The sequence below is a fragment of the Aethalodelphis obliquidens genome, unplaced genomic scaffold (genome assembly GCF_003676395.1).
Source record: "Aethalodelphis obliquidens isolate GAN/ISIS:26980383/991018 unplaced genomic scaffold, ASM367639v1 scaffold48, whole genome shotgun sequence".
Classification (NCBI taxonomy): domain Eukaryota; kingdom Metazoa; phylum Chordata; class Mammalia; order Artiodactyla; family Delphinidae; genus Aethalodelphis; species Aethalodelphis obliquidens.
The window spans coordinates 852,682-872,609 of NW_020837992.1; the positions used below are offsets into that span (position 1 = coordinate 852,682).

The window sequence follows — 19,928 nt, forward strand, 5'->3', positions numbered from 1 at the left end:
AGTAGTACTTCTCTTAGCACCTAGTACATCTCTAAGTACATAGTACTTAGCAGAACAATAGTGCTTCTTAGTGATGTGTGTGTGTCTATGCATGTATGCCTCTGTGTGTGACAGAAAAGGATGACTGTGTGCAAAAAGGGGATGCCCAAAGTTGGAGTCTCGAAGCCTCTACTCTGTTGATCTCCTGAAACCACTGAAACTTGGACAGGACAACTGGTTGGGCTCTGTCTCCTAGCCTCCTAGCATGACCTTGGGCAGATAGCTTATTCTTTCTTGCTTTTATGTATGAGCCACTGGGTGGAAGCCAACTCTGTTTTTAGTTTTTATTTTTTTTAACATTTTATTTTATTTTTTAATTTTTGACTGTGTTGGGTCTTCATTGCTGCACACGGGCTTTCTCTAGTTGCGACAAGCAGGGGCTACTCTTCGTTGAAGTGCATGGGCTTCTTATTGCGGTGGCTTCTCTTGTTGCAGAGCATGGGCAGTAGGCGCGCGGGCTTCAGTAGTTGTGGTGCGTGGGCTCAGTAGTTGCAGTGTGCAGGCTGTAGGGTGCACGAGCTTCTGTAGTTGTGGCACGTGGGCTCAGTATTTGTGGCTCACGGGCTCTAGAGCACAGGCTCAGTAGTTGTGGCGCACAGGCTTAATTGCTCCACGGCATGTGGGATCTTCCCGGACCAGGGATCGAATGCATGTCCCTGGCATTGGCAGGCAGATTCTTAACCACTGTGCCACCAGGGAAGTCCCAGCTCTGTTTTTAAGTCATGAACAGCATTTACATGTTAATGTGAGAGGAAAGTTCTGTGTGAGTCTCAGGAAACATTTTAATGTTTGTGCTCTTAGAGCTGGAGCCTGGAGCAAACCCCATGAGGAAGAGATGAAGTTTTAGGTCTAGGTTAGCTTACCCTGGAGACCAAGAGGAGTGAGTGGCCCCTGTGACCAACTTGTCTTGGTTTGCCCCCATTTTTAGACTGAAAGTTTCACACCCCCTGAGTCTGAGCAAAAAGTCTGTCAGCCACAGAGACCAGTCACCCTAACTGGATCTCATACTTGGGCAGATCGGGAAGCAAGGTATCTTTTTTAAAGGGATCTTTTAACTGCCTTCTTCTGTCATTCATCTCTACCCCTTTTTTCTTGCTCATTTGCTCCACTCTTATGTCTTTTTCAGGCCTATCTGGAAACCCTGCAGATCTGGAGAAACGTAAACAACTATTTGGACAAAACTTGATTCCCCCCAAAAAGCCCAAGACCTTTTTAGAATTAGTGTGGGAAGCCCTTCAGGATGTCACACTCATCATCCTGGAGATCGCGGCCATCATCTCCCTGGTCCTGTCCTTCTATCGCCCCCCTGGGGAAGAAAATGAACGTGAGTATCTTGAACAGACCAGCATGACTCTGATCTGGGTTCTTTCCAGCGCCACCAAAAAGCACTTAGTATTCATGTTGACAGATTATAGCTTTAAAATGCCCCCCCCCCGCATTATCCAGAGCGGGTTCTCCAAAGGAAACTAACAAGTAGCTAGTAAGCTATTCTTCCAAACTATCCTGATTCCAGGGTCTTTTCCCCCTTTTCCCATCAAATCCTTATTCAGAATGTCTTAAATTCTCTATGCTCACTCAACCAACAAAGCCCTGCATCTCAGAGTTCCCCCAGTTGTGTGAGCATCATAGGAAGTCGTAGTGGGAACTACCATGTTGGCAGTCATAAGTTCTTTATATGTGACTTGCCTGTAATTTGTATTGATATGTTTCATGCTAGTCATTTGCTTCTTTTAGGTAAACATAAATAGTTATATTGGTGGTGAGATGACGCCCAATCCTGCTGTCCTCCAGTATCCTCGGAGGAGAGCTATTCTACCCAAGAGAATAGCTGTTATTCTCTTTCCCTGTCTTTCTATTCTGGGGGGTTGCAGAAGCACCACCCCCATTTTTAATGTCAACAAAAGCCCCTAGGTGACCCTTCTTTTCTCTACTTTCCCTGGGCTAGAGTGCGGTCTAGCCGTAACTAGCCCAGAAGATGAAGGGGAGGCAGAAGCCGGCTGGATTGAGGGGGCAGCCATCTTATTCTCAGTGATCATCGTGGTACTAGTGACTGCCTTCAATGATTGGAGCAAAGAGAAGCAATTCCGGGGGCTGCAGAACCGCATTGAAAAGGAACAGAAATTCTCCGTTATCCGAAATGGTCACATCATTCAGCTCCCTGTGGCTGAGATCGTGGTGGGGGACATTGCCCAAATCAAATACGGTAAGAGCTCTGTGTTTCTTGTACCTGTGCCACCCTCCCTATTTCAAGGCTAGGTCCTTTGGCATAAGGGGGCTGCTTGGAATTGCTGAGGACCCAAAAAGATAAGACCCCAAATTGTGTTAGCTTCTAGGTTAGAGTTTAAGGAGGTTATGGAAGAGAAATTCACAGAAAGCAGTAACTGAAACTCCCAAAGACTGTTAGACTGTACCCTGTGTGGCTTAGATTAAAAGTATATAATATTCAGGCCATGGGAATGTGTTTGGGGATCAGTAACTATTTGAATTTATAATACCCGGAATGGAGTCTTATCCCAGGTTGTCAGAGCTGAAGTTGTCTTTCAAATGCTCTCCAGATTCTCCCTGGGCCTTTGCCGTATAGGCAGGGCCCATGGGAGCAGCCCTGAGATGGGGTTGGATGGTCCTTACCTACCCTCTTTCCCTGTTGCCCCTTCACCTCTGTGTACTAGGTGACCTGCTGCCTGCAGATGGAATCCTGATCCAGGGCAATGATCTCAAGATTGACGAGAGCTCTCTGACTGGGGAATCGGACCATGTCAAAAAGTCCCTGGAAAGAGACCCCATGTTGCTCTCAGGTATGGCCTCTGGCTACACCAGCTCCCATTCTACCTCCCCCCAGACAGTCAGCCACAGAGACCATATCCAGACCTTGCTCTCCCTTCTGGCCCTGCCCCAAGGTTCAGCTGAGGCAGTAGCATATTAGTGGGTTGAATACAAGGATATCAAGCAACCTATAAGAGGTTGCCTATGAAGCAGGTGCTATAAGGGCTCTGCTGGCTGGGGGTGGGTGGTGGGAAAGGAGCCTTACCCTAAAGCAGTTAGGCACATTGTTTTCCTTACCCCCCAGTTTGCTTGCTCTTGATCTTTTCCTACTATCTGCTGAGTATATCACTATCCACGGGAGAGGAAGAAAGAGGGATTGCTTTTTTCCAGGTCTACGTTTCACACCAAAGAATGGCCAGGTATAAAAAAAACAAAAAACACTTCTCTTGTCTTCTTTCTCATTTAGGGACCCATGTCATGGAAGGTTCTGGCCGAATGGTAGTGACTGCTGTGGGTATCAACTCTCAGACTGGAATCATCTTTACCCTCTTGGGGGCCAGTGAGGGGGAAGAGGAAGAGAAGAAGAAGAAAGGTAAAGGGCTTTCGGGACGAGAGTCTTTTCCCTCCCACCCCCGTGGACAAACTAGGAAAGGGAGCAGGTCTGGATGCAGTACCTGGTTGGAAGAATCTGCAGGATGATGAGTACAGATATCCAAACTCCTTGTTGAGCTAAGGGTATCATCCCTGGCTCCCCACAGTGCTCTAATGGAAACCAGATCCTGGCTCTAGGCTCCCCAGTCAGGTTGCATTGATTCCTGTGTCTATTGGTGGATTGTAAAGGGATGAGGTAGAAAGCCTGCCCCAAATGAGCTGGCGAGGTGCTCAACTCCCCTCTGTGTAGTCCTCCGACCCTTGCCCCTTTTTTCCTCAGATATGGGGGACTATATGAATCATCAAGGCTAAGGGAAAACTGTCCAGGAGAAGAAACTGGATTCCTGCTGAAACTATGGGCTGTCAGTGGAAGAGAGACACGGCCAGGAGAGTTAGCCCTGTCTTTGCCATTCACTTGTTCCTGAAAGAAGGAAAAACAGAAGGCAAAAAAAGATAGCAAACCATATCTACACCTTTCCCTTAAGAATTCCTTCTTCCCTTGGAGGAGAGAAGGATTTCTACCAGTTGGCTGGAGGACCTTCTTGGGCTGTTTAGGGAAGGGGAGTTAATGAGAAGGAGACAAAACACATTCACTCAGGAGCTAGACTATCCGTTTCTGCAGCTGCCTGCAAGTGAATAAGGAGGACGCTTGCTTGGCGCTGGTAAACTGACATGGAGGCACCTTGCAGGGCCTTTGCCACCAGGCAGAAACAGTTCAAACCTTTCGCTTCCTAACCCCCACCCCATTTCTCCAAGTGGTGTGACTCAGGCTGGGAGCACCCTCCCAACAGCAGCTGTGCTCCAGGAGAAAGCAGCTCAGAAGTGGGTGTGCACTCACCTGCATGAGTGGCCTGGTCCATACCCCAAGGATTCATGAGAGCCCTTAATGAAGATGGAGGTAAACAGATGTGAGCTTCCTTTACATTCCCTTTCCTGCAACTCAGCCCCTTTGCTGTTGCCCTTTTGGGCTCTGAGCAGGACCGAAGCATTGGATATCTGATCTCTTAATAGTCACTTTGGGTCTCCACCCCATTTTTTTCTTTCTTGTTCAAACAGGTAAAAAACAAGGAGTCCCTGAAAATCGCAACAAAGGTAACCTTTCCACCCACTCATTTACCATCTCTACCTGCCCACACTCAAACCAGGCCTTCCCAGGCCATCTGCCTCCTCCCTTTTCCTCTCCATAAATTTGTTATCTGCTGCTGTGGCCCAGATGCCTTATCCTGAGGAAGGTGCAGAGATTTGGGGGTGGTCTCAAGCTCTCAAACCCAATCTAAGATGGGACGACAGCATCCTCTGCTGTTGGCTCAAGGAACTTTATGTCAATCTTGGAGAGCCTGTGAGATTGATCTGCTCTTCCCAGGGTGCTGAACTCTTTGCTTCACTGCCCTAGGCCAGATTTAAACAACAACGGTCATCGGTTTCTGGGTTGGAAGACTTCAGGGTCCTTATGGTGGAAGGAGTTGGGATGGGCAGTCCCTGCACCCTCCTCTGTTGGCTTCCTCGTCGGTGTCCTCTTCTGATCTGGATTCCTTCTCAGCTAGTCTTCTCGGGGGTGGAGAGAGCCCTTTCTCCGTGACCTCGCTCCCCACCTCTTTCTTTGTTCTCTCCACAGTCTGTTTTCTTCCTCCTAATCTGATGTGTGTTGCTTTTTTGGTGGCTGTGTTTACATCCTGTCTCTGTCTTGTTTGTGAGTCTGACAGCAGAGACAGTATCTCAGGAAGGGCATCTAACCAAAGGAGTCGAGCTCTGCAGGGGTGAAATTGGAGGGGTGCCAGGAACCAGCAAGAACTGCTCTCTTGAGACAGCTTCTAGAGATTTTTTCCTTTTGTAACCCACATCATAGTAGTTTTTAGAAATAAAGGCATCATGTCGGAGAACCAGGGCTCCACAAAAATAATTCTTTAATTTTAGATTTCTTTAACTCTTCTTTTTAAAGCAAAGTGGATTTATATGTCTGTCTTTATCCTGGCTTTCTCTCATTCCAGGGAGTCCCTCACACCAGCTTCTTCCCTTTTCCCCTAGGTCCCACTCCGTACCTCCCTACCTTCATCAGACAGGGGAGGAAAGAGATTTCCTTCCCCTATCGTTCAACTAATACGAGAGGGAACTGGAAAATACCCTGTGTCTGGGGTCCGTGTTTCTTCCTTGACAGTCGATATAGATATAGATATAGATATAGATATAGATATAGATATAGATATAGATATAGATATAGATATAGATTAGATATAGATATAGTGAGAGAGAGATGAAGTTTTCAAAGAGCTGACTAGGACCCTTATGCTCTAGGAATATCTACCAGCCTTCCCCTTCAGCCCCTTTCTGCAGTAAAGATTCACTATATTAAGCACTGAATTCCGGGAAGGATGGTTGTTGGTAATAGCACTTAGTGGCATGACTAATCCTCTTGCTGGAATAAACCTGGCTTGGGACTCTGAGGTAGTGCCAGGAAGCTGCCACTGAAGTGGAAATCCATACCCTAAAAGCACCATATTTCACCTCCAGTTGTTAAGATATCATTCCAAAAGCCCTAATAGAGGGTCAGAGTCAAGTTCCCTGTCTGGCATGGGGTGAGGGTGGTCAGATCTGATGTCAGGGGTCCAAGGTATATTCCAGGAATAAGACAGAAGGATTTGTTAGTTTCCACTTGCCTGCTACTCAGTGCTACTACCTTGCCTGCTTACCTGTCCTATTTGTGTGTACACCCTAGCAAAGACTCAGGATGGAGTGGCCTTGGAAATCCAGCCACTCAACAGCCAGGAGGGGATCGACAATGAGGAAAAGGAGAAAAAGGCAGCCAAGCTGCCCAAAAAGGAGAAGTCGGTGCTGCAGGGCAAGCTGACGCGCTTGGCTGTACAGATTGGGAAAGCTGGTGAGTAGGGTGGAGCCTTCTTGGTTTGTTTATCAGTGCTATTCTGGATCCTCGCTACTTTGCTTGCCTTCTTTCTACACCAGCCAGGTCTGGCAGAAAGAAGCTGAAAATTCCAAGTGGCTAGTGCAGTCCAGGTAGCTGTGTCTCTCTCTGCGACTGTTTAGCTTTTGCAGAGAGAGATGTTCTCCTGTGTGTTAGGGTTAAAGGCGCAAACAAATGGGAGATTTATATTAGCAAGAAGGAAGACTTTAATAGCTACTCACCTGCTTGTGTATTGGCTTGTAAATTCCTTAACGGTAGAGAAGGCTGTTGTTTGCTGAGGGCAATTCCCTAGCATAGGAATGGCCAGGCATAGAGCAATCAGTTCAGAATAAGGACTGGAGGGAAAAGGAAGACTGATTAAAGAGGCGCTTTGCAGAGCAGAGGTCAGTAAAGGCACTCCTGTACATCGTGAGAGGAAGCAGCTTCTCCATCGCTCGCCTCTGCACGCTCCTCTCTCCTGCCTTCTTTCAGTGGTGGGGTGGGGCGGGGGATTTAGAGGAAGGAACAAAGGAAGATCGCTCCTTCAGCGCACATATCCCTTAAACTAGTCTTTTTCCACTGTTTATTTGCTGACCTCACCTCTCTGTTTACTACAGTACATTTCTGTGTGGGGCCTGAGATTCTGCGTTTCTAACCATCCCCCAGGCGATGGCAGTGCTTGCTGCTCTGCTAAGCACACATTGAATAGCGAGAATCTATGCTGTCCACTACTGCAGCCACTAGCCATGTGTGGCTGTTTCCGTTTAAATTAATGAAAATTAATGAAATTAATGAGAATTAGATATAGTTAAACATTCAGCTCCTCAGTCACATTAACCTATTTCAGTTGGTCAATAACCACATGTGGCTACTGGCTGCCATATTGGACAGTGCAAATAGAGAACGTTTTAAGCACCACAGAGAGTTTTATAGAGTGTCAGTCTGGCCTATTCATCCAGTTCTAGTACCTAGCTAATTTTGACCACCATGAAGTCTCTTGCATATAAACAATACACAGATGAGGGACTTCCCTGGTGGCGCACTGGTTAAGAATCCGCCTGCCAATGCAGGGGACACGGGTTCAAGCCCTGGTCCGGGAAGATCCCACATGCTGCAGAGCAACTAAGCCCGTGCGCCACAACTACTGAGCCTGCGCTCTAGAGCCCTTGTGCCACAACTACTGAAGTCCGCGCACCTAGAGCCCTGTGCTCCGCAGCAAGGGAAGCCACCGCAATGAGAAGCCCGCACACCGCAACAAAGAGTAGCCCCTGCTCGCCGCAACTAGAGAAAGCCTGCGCGCAGCAACTAAGACCCAGTGCGGCCAAAAATTAATTAATTAATTAATTTTTAAAAAGAAAAACACAGTACACAGATGAGATAAATTGCAAGTGTGGAATCAAATTGCTGAGCCTGGCACACGGGTTTGAAGCATTAAACAGATCCTACTGTTGTGCTCCTACTCCCTAGCTTATTCTTTAGGGAGGACAAGCCACCTGAGGGCTAGCCACTGGTCTCCTCTGTTTATTCATTTCACACATCATCTAGACCAAGGACCAGGGGGAAGCAAGTGAGGTGCCTGGCACCACCCTGAGAGTGAATGCCTCCTTAAATTTTGCAGCCTAGGTGCCTTGCTTGCCTCACCTCTTAGGGCTGACCCTGATGAAGCAAAGTACAAAAGAATATGCTTTCAATGATACAATCACCTGTAGCCTCGTTCTGATCCCTCTGAATCACTGGACCCTCAGGCAAAGCAAAGACACAAATCAAACTATGATTTGAAGTGGAACTTTTCCCAGATATTGTGCCACAGGTAGATACAGATGCCCTCAGAGCAGCCAGGCAGCACCCAAGGCAGCTGGAACCCCTAGACCAGTTGTTTTCTGATCTTGAGCAGGTTCTTCCATTGTAGGATATGTAGGATGACCAACTATCCCAGTTTGCTTGACACTTTCTCAGTTTTAGCACGGCAAGTCCCACAGCCCAGGAAACTGCTCAGTCGCAGGCAAACCAGGATGGTCGGTCCGCCTCCAGTGTGCTATACCAAGACCTCTCTGTGCCTTAGAGAGACACAGAAAAGGGGATGATAATAGTAACATCTCACAGGATCGTTGTGAGGATTAAATGAGTTAATACCTGTGACGTGCTTGCCTGACTCATAGTAAGCACTATATTAATAGTTGTTATTATTGTCATCTTCTGTCTGTGCCATGTCAGGAGAAAGGTTGGGAAGCACCGCTCTAAGGGTTAGTTATGTAGGTGATGTGCTAACACCATAGGGGCAACACTGTGAACAAGTTGTGAATTGCCTGACATTCTCAGGCTACTAGGGAAGAAGTTAAAATTGATAAACTACTAGGAAATAGGCACCTGTAGTCACTACATTATGATTTGTAGGAAGAGAGTAGGTCTGAGATAGAAGCATAGAATGCTATTTTAGAAAACTAGACCAATCCTCTTATTTATGAATGAGGAAATAGGCCCAGAGAGGGTCAAGACCAGTCAGAAGCCACAAGTCAAGTTAGTGCAGTGCTGAGAATAGCACCCCTGTCTTTAGGATGCAAAGCCACCTCTTTCCCCTACACTGTAATGTACAAGCGCCAGAGAATGGATAGGGGCTTTGGGTATGACTTAGAGAGTCATTTTAAAAATGGATAGCAAAGGCTACAATTTATGCCACCCATCTCTGGCTAGGGCCCGAGGAATACCCTGAAGCCTGGGTTCATTTGACTTGTTTCCTGGACAGGTCTGATCATGTCTGCAATCACAGTTCTCATCCTGATTCTGTACTTTGTGATCGACAACTTTGTGATCCAGCGCAAACCATGGCTGGCTGAGTGTACTCCCATCTACGTCCAGTACTTTGTCAAGTTCTTCATCATTGGCATCACTGTGCTGGTGGTGGCTGTGCCAGAGGGGCTGCCACTGGCAGTCACCATTTCACTGGCTTACTCTGTGAAGGTGAGACTGGAATGAAACTGTGTCTTCTTTCAGAGCAGAGACCAGAGGGGAGGGTACCGTGTAGCCTCTGGGATGGGCCACTCTGTCTTCATAAACTCTGGGTGATGCCTTCAGGAGCAGAAGCCACTGGCACTTTGGAAGGACCATCTGGATCAGTTGCATCAACATTTAAGTAATCCAGTAGAATCTTAAGAGTATTTACAAAAATGGTATCCTGCATTTTTGTGTGGGACCAGAGAATGAAATGTGGAGAGATGCTGGCTAGGAAATGGCCTTTGACCTGTATTTGGGAAGTCTTTTCTCTTCTCCTTTGTAGAAAATGATGAAAGACAATAACCTGGTACGGCACTTGGATGCTTGTGAAACAATGGGCAATGCCACGGCCATCTGCTCCGATAAGACAGGCACACTGACCATGAACCGCATGACTGTGGTGCAGGCTTATATCGGAGAAACCCGTTACCATCAAATCCCAAGCCCTGATGTCCTTGTGCCCAAGGTCCTGGACCTTCTTGTCAATGGTATTTCTATCAACAGTGCCTACACCTCCAAGGTTCTGGTAAGCGTTTCCTTTGCCAGGACACTTAAAATGGGTAGGTGGAGGGAACCATTCATTTTCTCTTGTTTATTCTGCCTGAATTGCCATCCCACATCCCATTTCCCACTCCCCAGTGAACATGTTTGGGGTGAAACTAGGAAATAATCCATGGGAGTAGATTGGGGGATGGGAGGGCAAGGGGGAGGCAGGTAGGAATCTATGGCTATGAAATGACCTCCAATCACCAGGTAAAGGTAGTATGTCTAAAAACATCTTGGGACTTCTCTGGCAGTCCACTGGTCAAGACTTCGCCTTCCAGTGAAGGGGGTGTGTGTTCGATCCCTGGTCGGGGAGCTAAGATCCCTCCCACATGCCTCGGGGCCCAAAAACCGAAACAAAAAACAGAAGCAATATTGTAACAAATTCAATAAAGACTTTAAAAATGGTCCACGTCAAAAAATCTTAAAAAAATAAAAATAAATAAATAAAAAGAGACCTCATGCTGGTCAGGAGTAAATTACTCAGTTTCTAGAAACTAAGAGAGAGTGTTAGAATAAGACCCACACAGGGTGAGACACCAGCACCACTCCCAGGGCAACTAAAAAATCCCCAAGCCCTGGGTGGCTCAGGGACCACAGTCGGCACCCCCACGGGCCCTGGGTACATGTGTGAAAGCCTCGAGCGGAGTCCTTCCCTTCCTAGGTTCTCTCCCCAGCTTCGGCACCTCATCCAACACTCCCACGTGTGTTTTTCCTCTCAGCCTCCGGAGAAGGAGGGCGGCCTGCCGCGGCAGGTGGGCAACAAGACCGAGTGCGCCCTGCTGGGCTTCGTCACGGACCTGAAGCAGGATTACCACGCCGTGCGCAGTGAGGTGCCCGAGGAGAAGCTCTACAAGGTGTACACCTTCAACTCGGTGCGCAAGTCCATGAGCACCGTCATCGAGAAGCCCCGCAGTGGCTACCGCATGTACAGCAAGGGTGCTTCTGAGATCATCTTGCGCAAGTGAGCGCCCCTCCCCCGCTTCTTCCTCCCTGCAGGATCCTCCCCTCAGGGAGGTCAGAGTGCCAGGCCTCACACTGAATCCACCTGGATGATGAGTGAACCCTCCTTCCAGGCGGTGACATCATGACTAACATCTGAGCTTGGTTCAGGCCAAGCCTTGCTGTTAAGTACTTTGGATACTGTACTTACTCTTCACAGCTCAGCGAGGTAGATGCTGTCATTATCCCTGTTTTACGGATGAGAATTCAGAGGTGCTGGGAAGTTCAGTAACTTGCTGGAAGTGATACAGCTCTTAGTGGCACAGCCACGGTTCAGACCTAGGCAATCCAAACTTCCATTTCCTATTCTGAAAAGAGATAATAATACCCACCCATCTCACAGGGTTACTCTGATTAAGTGATTCAATGTATGTAAAATGCCTTGCACATAGCAAGTATTGATACTAGAAATGTTAGTTCTGCGTTCCCTTTTCCTTTTTATTCTCAATTCTGATCACATGAAGTTGCATAATCAAAGTGGCTAGATGATCCATAGGTCATTAAAAGGTGACCTACGTGGATCACCTACGTGGATATAGGGCCAGTAGCTAAAAACCAGTGCCCCAGCTTGGCTTGAGCCACCCCCTTTCGAGTGACACGTTCTTGTTGAGAACACCCTCTGCACTGAGCACTCTAGATACTGAGGATTGAGAAAGTGTCTCTACCTTTGTGAAGCTCAAAGGAGCAGGCAATCCACAAATGACCCTTGATATCGTATCCACATAAGAGTAGGAGCAGACAACATGGGAGAATCAAATGCTCTGCCCACCTAGACGTTACCCACCTACTGGCCACCCCACCTTGGAAAAAGGGGCTCAGCTTTGGGTTATGAGTGGAGATTTATGGCCACACGACAGTGTCTTTAGGAGTAATGCCGAGTGGCCAGAATGTCTGTAAATGACCATGCAAGCACATGGGGGGATGCTGCTTTCTGACTGTGTGCCCCACCAGGTGTAATCGAATCCTGGACAAGAAAGGAGAAGCAGTGCCGTTCAAGAATAAGGACCGAGATGAGATGGTCCGCACCGTCATCGAGCCCATGGCCAGTGAGGGACTCCGGACTATCTGCATAGCTTACCGGGATTTCAATGACGGAGAGCCCCCATGGGACAATGAGAGCGAAATCCTCACTGAACTGACCTGTATTGCAGTGGTGGGCATTGAGGATCCTGTGCGCCCAGAGGTGAGGCTTTGACTTGAAAAAAGGGCTAGGAAACATGAATGGAAGTCTTACAGTGGCCCCGGCCCATGCGCCGGCCCAGTGTGACCTAATGCGAGGCCACCCAGGAGTTGCAGGAACTGGGGTACTAGCTCCATTTCTAGTTGTAACTTAGGAAACTTAGGCAAGTTTCCTAACTGTTTCTCATTTGCTGGGATAGATGTGTCTGTGCTTCCTGCTTCACAGAACTGCTGTAGAGTACTGAACTCATAGAAAGTGGCATTCCTACGGTTCATGCTGTCTGAGGGGTAAGAAGCATAGGTTTTACTGGGATTATTGTTTGGTACTCAAGAATCGTCAGGAGATGGAATTAACTGGAACACCAGCTTTGTGTCTAGCCACCTTCTTTCAAGCGACACATTCTTGTCGAGCACCCCTAGAATAGCTAAGCACCACTCTCAATTGTAGGGCATTGAAAAAGTCTCTGCTTCTAAGAAGTTCAGACCAATGGACTATCAACCATCAAGACCCAGAGGCAAGACAGTGTGTCGTGCATTTGGGAAACTTAAAAGAATTGGTATTGTTGGAGTATGTGCCAGGGGGGCGGAAGGTGGTTTAAACTTCTGCTAGAAAGGAAGGCAGTGGCAAAATCTCAAAAGGCCAGGCGTGCCCTGCTAAGAAATCTAGATTGTGAGTGGGAGAGTAAGCGTTCACACCCGGCTCCTGAAGCAAATTTCCCCTTCAACTCATGACACAATAAGGCAAATTCAAATGTGAGTATCATGGATAGGACAGAAGCAAGGTGGCACCAAGCGATATAAAAATGACCAGACTTAGCCCACGCCCCATGGTTCTGCTTCCAGGGTGCCTCTCCGCTGTCCACCATGAGGGGACAACTGAACAGGAACAGCCTACCAGGCCTCGCCACCCCCACCTCCTCCATTCCTCTTGCCTCACTCTCCACAGGTGCCGGAAGCTATTGCCAAATGCAAACGAGCTGGTATTACTGTCAGAATGGTGACAGGTGACAACATCAACACAGCCCGGGCCATCGCCACCAAATGTGGCATTGTGACACCTGGGGATGACTTTCTGTGCTTGGAGGGCAAAGAATTCAACCGACTCATCCGAAACGAGAAGGGAGAGGTGGGTCTTGGGTGGGAGGAATCAGGGCCTCCTTTATTAGGCGAGGGCTGGTTCACGTGTAAGGCATCTGGGACAGGTGGGAGGAAGTGGGTGGTTTTTAAACTAAAATCTATTCATAGTGAGATGTCCCTTTTACCAAAGCTCTTCAGACAGTAAAACTGGATTTTTTTCTTCTCACTATCTTCATTCACAAGCCATCTTTTGAGACAGTGTCACTAACCTTTCATGTCTTTCCATTTTTTTCAATTGTGGGATGATTCTGTACTGATTTCCTTCTACCTCACCCCTCCTATGTCACTGCCTTGTGACTGACAGTGGCACAGGTTGGTAGGAGGACATGGTCTGGGTGTGGAGCAAGCCAGAGCTACATTAGGTCAATGTAGATATTGAACCTAAGACCTCAGAAGCACTACTTTAGCCACCTGAGCCAACAGCTAACCCTGGCCCACCTCTGTCAAGGGTCTAAGAAATGCGGAATTGGGGCTTCCCTGGTGGCGCACTGGTTGACAGTCCGCCTGCCGACGCAGGGGACACAGGTTCGTGCCCCGGTCCGGGAAGATCCCACATGCCGCGGAGTGGCTGGGCCCGTGAGCCATGGCCGCTGAGCCTGCGCGTCCGGTGCCTGTGCTCCGCAACGGGAGTGGCCACAGCGGTGAGAGGCCCGCGTACCGCAAAAAAAAAAAAAAAAAAAAAAAGAAATACGGAATTGGCTCCCAGGTAGGGAATTGGCAGGAAAAAGAAGACAAGCGGGGCCTAAATGGTCACCATCCGTGAATCTGCCCTGGAGCCTGAGTTGGCTGCTTCACCTCCACTGGAGGCCAGGATAACACTTCCCCGGGGGCCGTGGAATACCAGTTCTCCCAGAAGCTCAGCGTGGGTAAAGAAGTAAGATTTTCCCAGATGGCTGTTCTGAGCTTGACTGACCCAGGTGTGGTCTGGTGTTGGCAGGTAGAGCAAGAAAAGCTGGACAAGATCTGGCCTAAGCTCCGGGTGCTGGCGCGATCCTCCCCCACTGACAAGCACACACTGGTGAAAGGTGAGGCTGGTTCCTGAGGAGGTACCTAGGATAGAGGAAGGCAGGCGGGGATGAGCACAGATCAGAGCCATCAACCAAAGCAACTCTCCTGTCCTGAGTAGGGAGGTCCTAGGAGAGCTTCCCCGCTCATGGGAAGAACATACAGTTTAGCAAACATCTGAGGCCCTGGTGAGTATAAGATATATAATATAATAAAGTTGTTTTTAAACACTATCCTATCTTGTTTGTTGATAGTACTGTGAATTAGACAGTACAGGTTAAGCTAGTCCCATTTTGCAAATAAGGAAGTTTGAGGCTGAGACAACAAGTAACCTATCCAAATTGCCCAACTGGTAAGTGGAAGTGTTACCATTCAATCCCTGGGTCTCTGCCTTCAAATCATCCAGTGCTTTTTCTACCACATAATAGCTGCCTTGGGGCACCGGACAGGATATTCGACAAGGTTAGACTTTCTTAGCTTAGAGTGCTACCCGTGAAACAATTTACTGCCATCAGGTGACGCTACAGAACCTCTAGCATTGGGAAAAAAAGAAGGAAAGAGCGTAGAAAGGGAGGTGGTGGCAGGGACCGGAGAGGAAGACCATAAAACTGCCTTTCATGGGGAAATGGCCTCAGATGGCACATGTGGAACTCACTGTAGTGTGTCTGTTTTTCCCAGGCATCATCGACAGCACTGTTGGGGAACAGCGGCAGGTGGTGGCTGTCACTGGGGATGGCACAAATGATGGGCCGGCTCTGAAGAAAGCAGATGTTGGTTTTGCCATGGTAAGCAGCTCAGCGTAGTGTGTCTCTCTGCTGCAAGCTGCCTCCTCCAGTGGGAAGCCAGGACAGGCTTCTGGTAACCTGCTGCTTCCCGTACCTTCACATCCCCCTTTGTACTCTTTCTCTAACTCCATCTCGCCTCCCTACCTGGCCAATAATAATATGTATAATGAGGGACCCATCAAGTATGAAGGCAGGGAAATCATGAGGTATCATTACCCAGCAAAGCAAGACCAACTGAAACTTGCCCATGGACATGATGGTATTGTCTGCCTAGGCACACTATGGAAAATTCACATTCTATATGGAAAATGTGCACTCTATAGTTAGCACTGTTCGTCACTCTGCTTTTCACTTGTGAGGCCCAGAGCATCAGAGTCACTTGGAAAGTTCATTTAAAATCATATATTCCAAGGTTCCACAGTCGGCTATCTTGATTCAGTAGCATCTGAGCTGGGTCCCAGAAGTGTTTGGATTTTCTGAACAGGTACACTTATTGATTCTAATGCTCGGGGACATTTAGAAGTCCCCGGATTGCAAAGTACATTCTCACACTCAAGTAACTTATGATTGTAAGCTTCCCATACACATTGAACTGTTGGTGATTTTTAAGAAGTGGAAGAAGATTCAAGAAGAAATCTGTCTTTAGGGTGCTCTCTTTAGCCAAAAGATAAATTTAAAAAGTTTTTACTCTAGGAAATTTCAAGAATATACAAAAATAGAATAGTTTATTGAATCCTCATGTATCTGTCACCCAGCATCAAATATCGACACTTGGCCAATCTTGGCCCACACATACACATTTCCCCATCTACACCTGAATTACTCTGAAGCATATCCAAGATATTATGTCATTTCATCCAGTATGTGTCTCTGGAAAATATATATGTATCAATAAAATATCTAAAAGAATCACAGTACCATTGTCTCACAACAAAATTAATTCTTTACTATCATTAGATATCTAGTCAGTGTTCACATTTCCCCAAATGCTTCATAAATGTTGTTTTAATAGATTATTTTTCTAAATCAGAATGCAAACAAGATCCATACATTGCAATTGGTTGATATATCTCTTGAATCTATTAATCTATAACAGCATTTCCTGAAGTGTGCTCTTCCTTCCAGCTCTACCTGGAAACCTACAGAAATGCAGATTCTCAAGCCTCACTCCAGATCTACTGAATCAGAAAGCTTGGAGTTGGGGCCCAGCAGTCCATGTTTTAACAGTCCCTCTGGGTGACTCTGACACATCGTAAAGTTCAGCAGCCACTGACCCTGTAGGATCTATGTGTCAGGGGTCACCAAGACCACCCTTTTGTGCATTCACTGGAAGGACTCAGGGGACTCAGCATACAGCTGTACTCATGGTTCAGGTTTAGTCCATTGGTATAGTAAGAATCTAGTAAGGCAGAAAGTCACAGGTAGAGTCTGGAATCCACACGCAGGGTCCCTTATGATCTCTTCCTCCCATGAGGGGTCACAAAGAGCACCTTCTTCCCCCAGCAATGAAAATGCAGCAGTACATGTGATGTTTCTGCCCAGAGAAACCCACCAGACACTTGGTGTCATAGGTTTTTATTGGGGTTGGTCGTATAGGCACCTTCTGCCTAGCATGTGCTAAGATTCCAGACTTCCAGAAGGAAGTAGGTTTTCAGTGGAAACCATATGTTTGGGCACAGTCTAGGCACAGTGAATCACTAATTAATTTTCAGTTAATTATTGACTGAGAGCCAAGTTTCCAGGTGCTAGCCGAGGGCCAACCTTGCAAACAGAACTTTCTCAAGAAAGCAGTCTCAGGCCTGCTATGTAACTCTTTTCTGCACAATCCCTTTCCATCTTTTTTTCTAGCTACTTAGTTTTGAAGGAATAAGGTTGTTTTTCTACATAGACTATCCCATGGCAGGGATTTTGTTGGTTGTATCCCCATAGTGTCCTTTAACCTGTTCTTTCAGCCCTTGTATTTCCTATAAACTAGTACTTAGTTCTATGAGCAATCAGATTCTACATCCCATCTTTCATTAGGGATTGCAAAATGACAATGTTCTGATTTTCTTTATTTATTAACTTGAATACTTCTGTAAAAAGAAATTTGCCCTCATCGATTATTTGGTTACTGTGAGGTTCACTTCCTACATGAAAGACAGGTTAAATGCTTGATTTTTTTTCCCTTTATTTACCAGTTTTCAAAATAATGAGTTGACTTTTTAGGATCCTCCAAAGGTGACCAATGAATTGTTCACTTTTTAAACTTACTAAACTACTAAAAGTTAATTGTTTTTTTTAAATATCATTATGAGCTCATGGTTTTAAGTATATGTGATATGTTTTGATCCATTGCCCTTATTATTATTCTGATGTTTATACTGACCCATCATTAACCTCTTCAACACTGCTAAGTCCTTTGGGTACAACCTCAGTTGTCTTTAATAGCTTTCTTGGTCGCTTGCATGATAAGATGTTCCAGATTCATCATGCATATTTCTTGTCCTAGATCTAGAATCGTCCACTTCTCAAAGGAGTTCTGCTTCATTTCAGTGAGAAATGATATTTAGAGAACACAATCTGAATGTCAGGATGCTCCTTACTTCTTAGTAAATTATTGTTTCTAGAACTTTTCAGTGGACAAAGCTAGGAAATATGTCTTTTATGTCTCTTTTTGTTTTTGTGTTTCTTTGTTTTACAGATAAATACTTCATGAATCCATATTGGCATTTCCAATTCAGATTTAGAATTCTAGAACTCTAACTTCCTATTTTACTTCCCTGATTTTATATTTATCGCTTAAGCTGAAAAGTTTGATTCCTAATGGCTTAACATAATTATTATTTGCTTTATCCTAAAATATATGTAATAGTCTCAAAATAGCAATAATAATACAATTACTCTACTAAAAACAGTTAAAGATTTTTCTTGTAGTTCTTTTTATCCTGTAGGTATATCCTAACATCAAGTTACTGTGTTTTTCAAAAAGTCATTTGGAACTTTTCCCTTGGTATGGTTGTGCTACCAACTGGTTATACCAGTTCATTTATATCATGGGGTTTTTTTTCTTCCATTTTTGAGATTGGTTATTTTAAACTTAATTTTGTTTTATACTTGTATAAAGTAGTTACATAATTCTAAAGTAAAATATCTATTTTACTTTAGAGGTCTATTCATAGAAGTCTAGCTTCTATCCCTATCACCTCCACGCTGTTGCCTCCTTCTTAATCCCACAGATAACTTACTTCTTTGATTTTTGGTTTATCTTTCTGTTTGCTCCTTTAAAATACAATCAAATGTGTAGTATATTTATATCCCACTCTCTTAGATAAGTGATACTTATCTATATCTATCTATATACACACTATATACTCTTTTTTCCACCTTCCTTCTTTTAATTTAACAACCTAACTTAGAGATTATTCTGCAGTAGTACATATATAAAGATACTCTTTCTTTCTTTCTTTCTGTCCTTTCTCTTTACAGTGCATGATACAGCATTGTGTGCATGTGTTAGAGAACTTTTTGATGGGGAAATTTAATTGTATAGTCTATCTAACAGATATTCATTTGTTGCAATCTGGATAGGAAAATAATACTGCCAGGTAAATGGTACAAATAATCTACTAGTGCAGGTCAGATTCACAAACAAGCCCCTCTGTAGGTTACAGGGGTTGTAAGACATGGAATAGAAGAATAGGCTGGGGATGTAAGGGACAGCTTTGCCAAGCAAGCAGGGCTTAATTAATTGAATAGAACCTTAAGGACAGATAGGATTTAAATAGATGGGGAAAGAGGATGTTCCAGGCTTGGAGAAAAGGGTGTAAGTAGAAGACTGGACTCTAGAAGTAAATGAGAGATTCAGGGAATTGTGAATAAAGCAGTAGGTTTTGAGCAGAAAGATATAGCAGGTTGGAAAATGAACCAGAGTTCACTTGTTGAGGGCTTTGACTACCAGACTAGAAAGTTTACTGTTTCTAAAACACTGCTTTCAACCACTGATCTTTCTATTTAGAAACCTGTGGTGGTTCCCCAGTGACAGGATTTTGAATAAGGACAGGACATCTGAACTGTGCTGCCAGACTACTCCTCCTGGGAAAAAATGTAGAGTAACTTCAAGGTGCGGGAGAGATAAGGATTTAAATTAAATATTGGCAGTGGCAAAAGAAATTTTAAAATTTAGAGGTAGAACAGATAGGACTTTTTCTCTATCTTCTAATTATTTTCTAAGGTGGGGAAGTAGGAGGGACGGGAGAAAGGAATATCAGAGATAACTGTAATTTCCAGTCTGAGTTCAGGAGTAAGGTGGAGGCATCATGGCCCAGTCCCCTTTCCCACAGAGTGACAGTGACACATTTTCCCTTCATTTTCTTTTTGGGAGAGAAGACCGCTCAAAATATGGTGGTTTAGTCTGTAGGATTTGTGTGGCTAGTGTGCCCTCTAGTGTTTATGCTGAGTTCTGAAGCTTCTTGGAGGTCAAGATATGAGTTCAGAATGTGCATGAATTTTGTCCAGTTCCTCACTGTTTTCCTTCCCCTTCTTACCTCAGGGTATTGCAGGCACGGATGTGGCAAAGGAGGCCTCTGACATCATCCTAACAGATGACAACTTCACCAGCATCGTGAAGGCAGTGATGTGGGGACGAAACGTCTACGATAGCATCTCCAAGTTCCTACAGTTCCAGCTCACTGTCAACGTGGTGGCTGTGATTGTGGCCTTCACTGGAGCCTGTATCACCCAGGTGAAGGGAATGTGGGGTGAGCTGAGATGGGAGGGATGAGGCTGGGGCTAAGGAACAGGGGGTGCGGGGTACAGTATGTCAACTGAGGAGTAAGAACCAGAGTTTCCGAAGGGGTGTTGGGGCAGGAATAGCTCTACTAGGTCTCCATCTGCTCATGTGGGATGATGATAATTTATCTACCATTAATGTAGTACTTACACGTTAGCCAGTGTGA

General features: G+C 45.8%; 1 protein-coding gene across 6 annotated transcripts in view; it reads left to right on the plus strand.

Annotated features, from left to right (window-relative positions):
• The window catches only part of ATP2B4 (ATPase plasma membrane Ca2+ transporting 4), a 104,496-nt gene that overhangs the window by 54,727 nt on the left and 29,841 nt on the right, over positions 1 to 19,928 (plus strand). For 4 of the 6 annotated variants that reach the window (XR_003427938.1, XM_027082679.1, XM_027082680.1 and 1 more), the window contains exons 3-16: positions 1,166 to 1,363; positions 1,985 to 2,242; positions 2,709 to 2,834; positions 3,269 to 3,394; positions 4,510 to 4,545; positions 6,167 to 6,328; positions 9,093 to 9,307; positions 9,624 to 9,866; positions 10,606 to 10,847; positions 11,837 to 12,068; positions 13,011 to 13,190; positions 14,139 to 14,226; positions 14,885 to 14,991; positions 19,523 to 19,714. Coding sequence is in view for 5 of the 6 variants with exons in the window: in XM_027082679.1 (XP_026938480.1) it covers positions 1,166 to 1,363; positions 1,985 to 2,242; positions 2,709 to 2,834; positions 3,269 to 3,394; positions 4,510 to 4,545; positions 6,167 to 6,328; positions 9,093 to 9,307; positions 9,624 to 9,866; positions 10,606 to 10,847; positions 11,837 to 12,068; positions 13,011 to 13,190; positions 14,139 to 14,226; positions 14,885 to 14,991; positions 19,523 to 19,714 (2,405 nt within the window). In the remaining variant the exon portion in view is untranslated. The remainder of the gene's footprint in view (positions 1 to 1,165; positions 1,364 to 1,984; positions 2,243 to 2,708; positions 2,835 to 3,268; positions 3,395 to 4,509; positions 4,546 to 6,166; positions 6,329 to 9,092; positions 9,308 to 9,623; positions 9,867 to 10,605; positions 10,848 to 11,836; positions 12,069 to 13,010; positions 13,191 to 14,138; positions 14,227 to 14,884; positions 14,992 to 19,522; positions 19,715 to 19,928) is intronic. The other 2 variants (XM_027082678.1, XM_027082677.1) reach the window with 1 other exon arrangement.